General features: G+C 39.3%; 1 protein-coding gene across 3 annotated transcripts in view; it reads right to left on the bottom strand.

Annotated features, from left to right (window-relative positions):
• Prkca (protein kinase C alpha) overlaps window positions 1–12,345 on the bottom strand; it is a 413,537-nt gene that overhangs the window by 133,780 nt on the left and 267,412 nt on the right. For all 3 annotated transcript variants that reach the window (XM_063241821.1, XM_063241823.1, XM_063241822.1), the window contains exon 4: window positions 804–915. In XM_063241821.1, the coding sequence (XP_063097891.1) occupies window positions 804–915 (112 nt within the window). The remainder of the gene's footprint in view (window positions 1–803; window positions 916–12,345) is intronic.

Genomic DNA, 12,345 nt, shown 5'->3' with positions numbered 1-12,345 from the left:
AGGAAAAAGACAGACAGCTTTGGGCCATTACTGTCATCATTAATGAATGAAAATAGGCTGAAACTGCCATAACATTTGCCTGTCGTCAGCAAAACAGGGCTAAGTTCTAATAAACCTTTATTTAAATGAATAGCCTGAGGAATCTCATAATTGAAGAATTATCAAAACAAAGTGTTTCTATAGTTGTTGTTCTTTCCTCCTGATATTTGATGAAGACACATACAAGACAAAAGGAAAGATCTCGTGTCTTTCTCATCATTGGTCCTCAGTGATTTCATGTAGAACTAGACTGATATAAACTTGATCTCTTCATGAACAGGCAGGATGAGTGAACTTAGGTAGGAGGCTATCATGGTTTTTATGTTCATTTGGGCTTCAGTTTTAAGGAAAGCCTCCTGGGATTTTTCCACATTCCACCCACTAATTAGAGACACAGGAAGATAATGACTAGGGCTGCTTAACTTATTTTGAAGCTTAACCAAATGTGGAATCTGGAGGTGGGGAGTCTTTTTGGGGTATGACTAGCCTGCATTTTAAGGCATTGAAGATTTCTACTACCAAAAAAAAAGTGACAGTACCTATTAATTTCATTTATAAACTAAGTCCTTTTTTCATAATTAGGTAAGTAACTTGGTTAGCAGAAATATCCTATACTTTTTTCAGTGTGATCTGTAGTTGAACCAATTCTCCCTCTCGGTGAGTTTGCATTGACAAGTTACTGAGCTTTCAGCACTCAGCAAACTCAGTTCACTCTGCATGAACTGCTGAGTTTCATCGTCTACTGGAAAAGAAAACTTACTTACTGTCGCATTTCATTCCCTGGTGGATAAGTCCGTACAGCAGTGACCCACAGTGATCACAGAAGGTGGGACTTCCATATGTGTGGATTTTAAACTTGTGCTTGCTCCTGGGGTCCTGGGGGAAGAAAAAAAATATAATGCCATTTTTGGGTTAAGAAAGAGCCACATTTTTTGATTGAGCCAAGTTCAGGCCCCATCCTCATTGTTCAGAGTTTGATGACACTGGACCGAGTACTATTATGTGGAGTCACACAGACAGTTGCAGTGACTTTCTGCCACTTCGTGTTTTAATGTAACAAATACCCCTGTTTCTTCTCTTTTTCAGGTATAATTTACACATATCAATCTTGCTGATAAACCTATTACTTCTGGCCTGTTGTTAGGGTTTGTGGCTGTTGCTGTTGTATTATAGCAGTGGGGCCTTCACACTGAGCTATATTCCCAACTCTTTCTTATTTTTTATTTGAGACAGGCTCTCATTAAGTTGCTCAGACTGGACTCAAACTTGTGAGGAGGGAGAAAAGATGAGTCATTTGTCTAAGCATTTACAGAGTGCAAGGATTACAGCAATGTGTCACCTCATCCAGCTAACCACAGTATTTCAAAGGAGTCAATATTTTTGGTTCTCCAGTGCCTAGAACAGACTGCGGCAAAGAGGAAGCACAAAACAGGGTTGCTTTTAAAGCTAAACCAAATGACTCAGGATCTGGATCCTTCAGGAAGTCTCTTATACAAGTTTTCCAGAGAAACAGTATACTATGAAACCAGATACACACCCGAACTAAAGGGGACCTTGTGCTGCTTTAGCATTGTGTCCAAAGCACTATTCATATGTGCATGGGGAAGCTCAGCATAGTCAGATCAGATGGAGACTGGGAATGCACCGAAATACCGTTCCCCAGCACCACTGAAAGTTTATTATCTACAGACCACACAAAGCGTAAAAGGTGCAATTACATATCTGTTTTCCTAAGTAAAGTTTTTGTTCCTGTATTTACAAAGAGATTATAGAAAAGGGAGCAAAACACAGCGTACTAGAAGTTCAAGAGCCTGGATTCTAGAGTTTTGGTCCAAGTTCTGCTATTGCCTAGAAGCATGACCTTGGACAAAGGAATTATGTTTTCAGCCTCATCTGAAAACTGGGAAGTCAAAAGCACCTCTTTTGTCATTGTTATGAGGATAGAACAAAACAATTTTTATAAAATTCTAAGAATCTTGCTGTATGCAAGGTGAGTGCCATGCAGATGGAGGTGATCTTCAAGCTCCTTGGGACTCTGTTCACTAGTAGACAGAGGAGAAGGTTGAGTTAAATAATCTTATGTTTTACCTGAGCTACAAAACAATTTCATACTCAGCATGTCCATTTCAGGACACATTCTCATTAAATGTTTCTTCCCAAATTACTCTTTGTGGCCTGGGTAGCTAGAAAGACAGAGTTGCCATTAACCAAATGAAGGAAGATGCCAGAGGGCAGGGTGTGGGGAGGGGAGGAGACTGATAGCTTAGTCTTGACATATTATGCTTGAGCTCTCCTCTAATCTACTATTTTTCCAAGGGAAAGAGAAACAAAGAAGGCCATTCCTGGCTTTGATTTTCTAAGAGACTCAGTGTGGGTGATCTATAAGAATTCCAAAGGTGACTTTAACTGTAAGTTAATTTACCTCTGGCTGCCCTCCAACTCCAGCAGAACAGTCTAAAGACTGTAGAACAATAAACCAAACAGTGATGGATACATCACCCAGATTTGATAAAAAGCAAGTACTTCTCCTTATCATTCATGGTATAATCATTATCTCCTTTCATAAAGAAGTTAAGAACCTTTGTACAGTTACATGGCTCACGAATGCCATTGCTGGGATTTCATCAGCTTCTTGTTCTCACCCAAAGAGTTTTCAGAGATGCATCCAGAATAAGGATCTGGCTTATCCACTTATAAATTTTCATATTGTGACATAATATTTTAAAACAAGTGCACCATTTTCTTTTATAAATAAAATTTTACTGGAAGATGGCCACACTCAATCTGGTTACCAATTTTCAGTGGCTAAAATGACAGAGGTGAGTAGTGGTGACAGAGACTGGGCTGACCACAAAGCCTGGAATATTTATATCTATATTTTTGTTACAGGAAAAGTTTGCCAATCCCTGCTTTAGGACAATGGTTTTCAAGGGGGCCATTCCTATATCAAATCACATCTCTTGAAACTTGTTAGAAATGTACATAACATTTCTTGTCCCCAGACTGAATCAGAAACTGTGGAAGGGGCCTCAGGTCTGAATTTTAACAGGGCCTTCTAGTGACCCTAAGATAGGCAGGCACACTAAAGACAGAAACACCACTCTAGAAGTTCATTCAACAGATGTAAGGGCCTAACACATACCAGTTGAATACATATGCAAATGATTGCCTTGAAGCAGGCCACTAGTTTACTTTTTAAACATCTCTATGGGTGTGAAAAATCACAATCCTCCTCAAAAGATGGTTTTCCCTAACAAGTGACAGTTGTGAATATTAAATGAGCTATGGACTTAGACTTCCATTCTTAATGCAGTCCACTGAATTTTCCAATGTCCAGAATGTTAAGGAACAAACTAGTGTCAGCACTAATTAACGATACCCATGCTGACAGTGAAGGTTGTGTCCTACAATGTGGAGGGCAAAGAAAATGCTGCGGGAAAGGAAGCCATCAGATTTTCTACAGAAATGTGGCATCAACAACTGGCAGTAAATAAATAATGTCAGTTCACTCAAAGCCCTCCAGAGTATGTGTGTGCCAGGCAGCCGCAGGGTGGCTGTCCTGCCGGATGATTGTCACGTAGATCTCTACTGACGTGGTCCGCAGGCAACGTGCTTCACTTTTTAGGAAAACCTAAGTCTTACTCATCTGCCATCCATATGGCATCTTCAGGCTCTAACCAATGGAAGGTGTGGGAAGACAGGAAACCACCGTTTCCACCTCCTGTGTGAATCTGGAGAGTCACCAAGTCCTAGAGTTCTTCATGCCCCAAAAGTACATGCGTGGCCAAAGATCCTGCTTTTGAATTATAACAACAGCAGTAATAATATCACCATCTGCTTGCTGATCATCAAGTGTGTGCAGATATTTTACAAGCACGAAGGTCACTGTTTTAAAGAAGCCAGTGTTTTGTAAAGAGGACAGTATTCTGGATTTACCATGATTTTGGAGAACTGCATTCTGACTCCTGCCCTGACACTCTGTAACCTCGAAAAGGCATGGATGTCACTAATTTAGAAAGCAGGAATAAAACCAGTCTGTAGCTAGAGGGTGAGGTCAACTCAGAGTCACTGGACAAATACAAGCCACTGTTGTTATATTGTCTTTGGAATAAACTTAAAAGTATCTAAAGCTTCTCCAAAGGACTTCAGTGACTTAGGGGACTTAATGGAAGAAGAGAAGATAGTCAATGTTAGCCCTCACTGGTGATCAGCAGGCAGAAGCCAGGAGGTCTTTCTTTGGTCCAGCTCCCTGTATCCCACATCTCTACTTCTGAAGAGGTCAATAGGCAACAGCCCTGAGTGGTACATGTGAAAATTCTGGCCAATCCAGACCACCACCCTGTAAGATGATTCCCTCTCTACCCACTGAAGGGGAAGGCAGGGAATGCTGCCAGTCTCATTAATCTCACCTGGGCTGACAAAAGAAACCAGTGTGAGCTAGAGAGCTGTGACTCATGATGATTTGCAGAGAGCAACTGGAACTAAAGTCTCCTGGGCTCTGTGTTTCTGTCAATAGCCACTAGGAAGAGGAGTCTTCCTTTTCAGGGGCCTGATCTCCTCATCTGGACCATGAAGATGTAGGTGGGAAAAGCATTTTTAAAGTAGGATTTCACAATGCCCTGTAGTTGTCAGAAGGCACCGGGCTGCTGAGGACAGAGACGGAAGAGGATGAAAGAGGGAGGCCACTGCTAAAATCATAAGTGAAAACAACCACATTATGTAGTCCCTTTGGTTCCGTTTGCTAGTTTAAAAAAAATGTTTTATTTTGAAATAATTTAAAACACCGAAGAATGTGCAAAACTAGTACAGCCTGTTCCCATATACTCTCCACCCAGATTTCCCAGTGAGGACATTTACATAACCACAGGACATTAGCAGAACAGGACCACGCCACAGCCACTACAGTAGACCAGACTTTATGTGCATAATTCCAAGGCAATGGTTTTTACTGTGCAACTAAAGAATTAATATTATAGTAGGGACTACAGCAATGCTCACTGGGTAAACACCACTAACTCAACTAGACAGCACCGAAGGAGCATCTGTTACTTGCTCAGGAAATATATAACCCACTGGATTCCAGGGCTTGTGGAAAGATGAATTTAAAGATATAGCTGAACAGTAGAATCAAAAACCTTTTTTGTAAGTAAAAGAAACATGCCATTTCTAAACCTTTTTGACAGTTTGCCTAAACAAAGCCATTTTGAGGTACATCCTGATGGAGGGTACAGCCCAGAGTACAGCCAGCAAAGCCATGGGAGACTGAGATGCGATGGCTTTGGGCTTCCAGGCAATGTTGGGACATGGAAAGACAAGACAAATGCAGAACCTCAACACACAAGCTGTCCCCTGCTGGTCTGAGAGCAGCTTTCCTGACAGCCACCAATGAAATATACCAGGCCTCCTGCAGTGCTCCCAGGAGGCTCTGTGTGTGGTCAGGGAGGTCTATGGAGAGGAGCTGGGCCCCGCAGGAGCTGAACGTTAAGTGAGCTCATGTCCAGGCATCACTTATCCCCAAATTCTGAGCAGTCTCAGGATTATTTCCGACATCTATAAACCCTGGCATCCAGTCCTTCATGTGGAAAAGCACCCAGCTTCACTGAGCCGTCCCTGTGTGGACTCTGCCATCTGCTGCAACCCCTTCTGCAAGGCTCCACCTGCTGGAACACCTAAAGAGGCAGTAACGAAGGCGCCCGCCTCCTCCAGGAAGCCGCTCCAGATGTCAGTAACAGACACACTTTTCTCCTCCCATCTCACCTTCTAGAATATTTTATCCCCCCATCTCACCTTCTAGAATATTTTATTTCTATGTTCTAAATATCACGTCACATTCTGCCACTTGTAATGATTATACATAATTCCTTTATTCATTCATTCTCTCTTTCTTTCTTGTAAACATACACGCACATGGATGCATACACACACACACATATCAGTATAAAAGACAGGAAAAAAGGGCATTGCTAAATTAGTAGCTATGCCAGAATCAAGGGTGGACATCAAGTTTTAAGTATAAACTTTATTTTTGAGCTCCCTCAAAACCAAAGCCAAGAAAGAAAACAAACTAAAGATTCCACGGGGACTGTAAAGCTACGTGAGTGCCGAAAGCCATCTGGGCATCTTCTAACATCATTTTGTCTCCTACCTGAATGTCTATGAAAACCAACTGCTAAGCTAAATCCTTAGCGTGCTCTACCACTCTTCACTCAAGGAATCTACATACTCCACATGTACGTTACACTCAAGGAATCTACATACTCCATGTAGCCTACACATGTACGTTAAGTCTTGCTGCACTAAATGTCACAAAGAAGTGGTTGGTATACAGTCTTTTATATGACCAACTTAATAGTATTTTTCTTTTAGAGAAATATGTGTAACTGTTAGCTTTTTACTTCTCTAGGTGCTGGAAGCCTCTTGTTAAGTATGAAACTGCTACTGTATGTCACAAACCTAATAGTATCTTATAGCAAAAAGGGAAAAATATTCAGCTCAGACACTTCTACATATTTGTGGTTGAGGGAACATGCAGATTTTGAGTAAATTACTTTTCATAGGCACAAATAGAGTCTAACCCAAAGTGTAACTCTAGAATTCTTGAGGAAAAAGGATAAGTGAAAACTTCAAGTTCTATTGAAAGCATCTGCTCGCCGGTTTCTCATGTCTTAGTTTTAGGATATAGCACCTTAATTAGCCTCCCCAGGAAATACTTCTCTCCCTCTCTCTCTCTCTCTTTTTTTTTTTTTTTTGGTATCGAATGATGAATTACACTTGCCTGGCAGGCGCTTACACCGCTGAGCTAAATGTCCAGCCCCTAGGAAATACTTCTCAACTTTCCTATCCAGACTTTACAGACTTCCTTCAGCATGGTCCTCAGCAGCCTCATGACCACCACCAGGTGTGATTGGCTATAAATAAGCTCATGGTTCTCCGCTGCATCGCGTTTCTGTGCTGAGTGGGCTTTGGGTATCTGAGGTGCCTCCCTGTTGCCACTGTCTACCTATTACCATCTGGAATGCAAATTCTAGGTATGTTTGCCATCTCAGACCTGCAGGGTGCAAATTAATCCAGCCATGTGCAGAGTAAAACCTCTAGAGGGACTGCTGCCCTGTGAATTTCAGGGAGAAGTAACAAGGATGTGTCTATGTGAACAGGCAATGCTCCATTTGCCCTTTTAATGTGAGGAGTAAAACAATGGCAGGGCTCTAATAATAGAGGTCAGGAAGCCTCACAGTTCTGCTTGCATCCGATTGCTTCCAAAATGACCTGAAGGTTTCTCCCGGAGGGCTGCCGCTCAGGCTTTCAGGGTTTCTGGGAAGAACAGTTTTTAACAGAGTGAAGTTCTAGGGTCTGACTTCCTTAAGCGCCTGGAGCAGTGTAGCTTCTTCAAGCTGTTCCACTTAAATACCAAGGAAAATTCCCTGCTTTTGCCATCTGATGTGTTCTCATGAGTCATACTTGCAAGCTAGGCTTGGGTCTAAATGTCACCCACATGCTGACTACATAAGCAATGCCATAAACACTGCTCCCCGGGTGAAGCTGCCATTACTATTGTAATCTTAAATTTCTGAGGAAGCACAACTTTTAAAAAAAAAAAATGTATAAGAAAAATCCCGATTGCTAAGTTTTTTGTTAACAAAAAAATAAGAGTATTACTAAAGTTGGGATGATTTTATGTAACTTGGGCATCACTGGCATTGTTACACGGGATCTAAGGTCCTAAGCAGGGCTCCTGCAGCCTTTCTCAGGCTGTTGGATGAGTATGTCTGCTCTCCATCTGGGCTTCACAATGTATTTCTTTGCCTTTGACCACACTGGTCTTATTGTACAGCTCCTGTTCTTCTTCTTCTTCTTTTTTTTAATTTTAAAAAAGGGTAAAACAAAAAAGGTAAAACAAAACAGAAAAAGCAGATCAGAAGCAAAACAAAGTAAGTGACACAGATTTCAAAGCAAGACAATAGGAGATCTACAGTGGCTACCATAATGTCTCTTTTCTTCTAAATAGTTGTCTATATCTTCATACACAACGACTTCATACAAAGCAAAATAGTATAAAACTTATCAGAACAGAGTAATGAAGCCCTTCAAAACCAGACAATATGAAAATTACCAGTGGCTGCCATAATGCCTCTTGTTTTCTTCAAAACAGCTGTCCATACCTTCATGTGTGTTGAAATTAAAAAATACAAAACAGACTAAGCCCACTCTGAACAAAAAATAGAAGCACTACTGGATTTCACAGCATGACGATATGGAATCAGCAATGGATACCATAATGTCTGTTTTTCTTCAAAGTATCTGTTTATTTTATCACACATAATATAATCGATTCTCATAAACTGTTTAGGAGAAATTGTAAGCATGTATAAGCCTCTACATGTATATTTATCCTTTCTGCATTAGAGAGAAAAACAAAACAAAACAATTAAAACAGATTTGGTTCCTGTTCTAAGAGACAGTGAAGGGACTTTCATTTCTGGTGACAGTTTTTGACTCCAGTCTATAATCTAACCCCATTTTATTCTGATGACAGAATCATATTTACAGTTGGACTAATTTGTCAAACCAGACTACTACTGGTAGAAGTATTGTTTGGGTTCTTTACTAAGCTAACCAAGATGCTATTGTTGTTAAATATGAAGCAACAAAGTCTTTTTAAAAAATTCTAGATAAATCTCCAACAGCAAGGCAATAATTAAACTGTAATATATTTATAATGTGAAATCCCATGTAACAGTTAAATCAAACAAGCTACTTTCTATAACAACATGAACTGGTCTTCAAGATCTATTGTCTAATGAAAAGAACAAGTCATGAATGAAACATAAACCAGAATGACATTTATGTCGAAAACAGAAAGAAAAATACCCCCTTCTCCCACACAGAACAATCATATAGCTTTTCTCTTGCTAAATTTATAAGTGAAATGCCTCTGGGGAATAGGGGGACAGACAAGGTTCAGCGATATAAGTGAATGGAGACTTTTAACAAAATCTGAATAGATTTAAGCGAGAAAAAAAAATAAATTCATAATTTTTTATGTACTTCAAATGGCCATGAAGCCTATCCAAATCCAGCTGGTTATACTTCAGCTGGTTCATGAGATGCTATTGAAGAGAGTGACGGTGCATGTTTGAGCAACTGAGGCACAAAAGCTATATCTGATAATAAATGGGCTCTGACTACAGTTTCTCTAGCAATCTGCCAAGAAGAATGGATTTCTATAACTGTGAAGATATTTGTTACCACTAGTCATCAGTATAACTGAAATCTTAATCAAAATCTTTATGATGATCAATTTCTTCCTATTTTATAATATACTTTATATGTCATCATCATAAGACATTGATCTTTGTCAAGTTTTTGCTCCATCCACTGCAGCTTTCAATTTCCATAAAGAATCTTTGATGATTTGACATTATAATATTTTTTTCTCCAAAATATGTCTTAAATGTGCAAATATTTGTATGATAAAGCTCAAATATAACTCATTAAAAAACAAGGCTATTACATTCTCTGTCAAATTCTCCATTTTTATTCAAAAATTTATTATTTGCTGTCTGCTTACATGGTGAAGACTCCAGGTTACGCTGAGGTTTGGTCTCAGCTAGTGAGGGGCAAGACTATGCTACATAGAGAAACCACTCCTAAGCGTCAGTGGTTAAACACAACACATCTTGATTTCTCACTTTTACTTTGTGACCTTCCTAATAGAGAAGCACCAATCCAGGATACTGCCAGTCTCATGGCAGAAGAACAAGAAAAAAATGTGAGAGCTATTCAATGACTACTAAATCTTGTCCTTGGAAATGGCATCATTCTTTCTGCCCATGTTTCACTGGTGCACGTAAGACCCATGGCCAGGTTTATCTCTCGCTCATGTTCTATTTCGGTGGCTACAGGTATGGGAACCTGTGTGCTCATCTTAGGACTAAGGCATGAAGGGTCAAGACCTATGTAGGACACATCATTCTCACGGCAGAGGAAAATAAAAACAAGAAGTGGACCTGAACATGCAATCTGCTATTTGCTGTTTCAAGTGGTAACTTCATCACCTTGGAGAAAAGTCTCACTTTAGGTAAGGAATGCTGAGTCCAGTAAGGAGCTAAAAGTCATACAACAGTGTGTGAGCTCTATGATCCTCTTACATGTGAGAGCAAAAGCTAGGGAATAGCCATGCAATTTTTCAGTTACTGCTTTATTTCTTTATCTGCATTATGCATTCTGGGGTTCATGGAAGTTTTTGTCTTAAGAGTAATTTTTTTCTATTGTTATACTTTCTCCTCCAAGGAAAAACATCATTCAAATATTATATATTTTTTGCCCATTCAATTAAATGCTGATTACTTTCACTGGCTTTGTGATAACCCTGAGAACAGGAATCTTGTCAGGAAGCTATCAGTTTTTTAAAGGTTATTTAAAACTTTTTATTCTCATTTGTAAGCTTTAAGACTCACAAGGTGTAAAAACACTGCAGAGTTCCCATGAACTCTCAGCTCCAGTGATGGCACATCACATAATTGTAGTACATGATCAAACCCAGAAATAGACACTGGTACAATGCTATGGATGGACTTCAGATTTTATATCCACTTATTGCATGTGTGTACATAGTTCTAGGAAGTTTTTAATCACACTTATATTCAAGATACAAGATTGCTCCGTCACTGCCAAGACGATCCCATGGGCTTCCCCTGCTTATCTGCATACCCTGCTCAGCCCTCAGCCCTTTAGCCCTGCCATTACCTGTAAGTTCACCACTGAAAGTTTTACAGCATTTTTTTTTAAAGCGCCAAACAATGTTCATGCTAATTACAGATGTGGTTAGTTCTACTGCCTTAGTTTGAAAGCAAAATAAAATAGGAATACAAGAAGCATCTTAACTTTGTGGATCTCTGCCAGCATGGTCAAGTTTACACGACTATCAGAGATAAATGGAAACATATGTATTCAAGAATGTCCAAGTTCCCATCATCTTTGTTTAATCTAGCAAAGAAAAAATTGGGTTCCTTTGTGAGGTGCCCTGACTGCTAATATATGGTAGTGGTTTGATAAAATGCCGAGGATTCTACACTGATTTTTATAACAGACTTGAAAAAGTATAACATTATTTGCAAGGAGGCTGATTTTTATGGCTTATGATAATGGTGGAAGATTCCCCAGCAGCTGGTATTTGTTCATCTGATTAAACACACAGAGAAGGCAGAAGGTATAACCCTCACTTTTTATAACCATAAAGTCCAAAAGGGCAGGATTCTTTCTTTAGGTACCTCTGATATTTTATTCACACTGCCCACTACTCCTAGGCAGTATCTTCCAACTGCAAACACTCCCAGCCATGGGAAAAGAAATTTAATCCTTGACACTCAATGATCTTCCTGGCTATGACCCCACTTTTAAGAAATGTGTAGCTTATGATTATTTTCGATTTTTTATTTACAAAGGTAAATCATATTCATTATAACAAAACTAGATATAATTTTGTTAAGTTTACATAAGATATAGTTAAATCAAAAGAAACACACATTAACATTTTGGTATATTTCATTCCACAAAGATATTTCATTCAGCAAAAAGACAGAGAAATAGGGAGGGAGAGGCAGGGAGAGACAGAAGGAGGAAGGAACGATCACACTAAAACTGGTCAGTTGCTTCTTTTTTTTGACCTAATATTTCATCTTAAACATCTTTCTGTGTTTTAGATATAAAGCAGTATCATATCTGTCATATTTTATTATATGTGTATTTATAATTAATTTAGCCAATCCCTAAATTCTACATGTTTAGGTTTAGGATTTCAATTTTTTATATTACCACATGTATTTATAAGCACACACTGTGTAAGAGTCTTGTCAGTTAAGATAAAAGCCAGAAATGGAAATCTTGGGCCAAACAGATGACCATAAACTATTAAATTCAAAGTTGCCATCCATTAGAAAGCAGGGGTTTGCTTTTGATCCAGATGCTCTGACGGTACTGGATGGGTGCTAAGCCTTTGGACAAGCTTAAAAGTAACCAGTTTTCTACATTAGCTGAAAGGCGATATGCTAGCTCTGGGTTTTCCTTGACTTTTGTTAGATTCGGGCATTTGTCCATGGATCAAGCTTCCCCATCTGCTCAGTGATCACTCTAAACCTTCACAAATTAACAGTCAACATTTTCTTTTCTTCAACTGCAGTAAGCTTCTTGTTCCTCAAAAGTTTACTGTTTTTATTAATACCTTCCTTTTCTAAAGCTAGAATGAGAAAGCATGAAGAGTCTATCATTTTAGTGACTCCAACCATTTGTTAGTTAAGGAGGATTGAT

Source organism: Cavia porcellus, unplaced genomic scaffold (genome assembly GCF_034190915.1).
Source record: "Cavia porcellus strain 051 isolate PalLab524CR breed Dunkin Hartley unplaced genomic scaffold, mCavPor4.1 scaffold_32, whole genome shotgun sequence".
NCBI lineage: Eukaryota > Metazoa > Chordata > Mammalia > Rodentia > Caviidae > Cavia > Cavia porcellus.
This window is presented reverse-complemented; position numbering and strand designations above follow the sequence as displayed.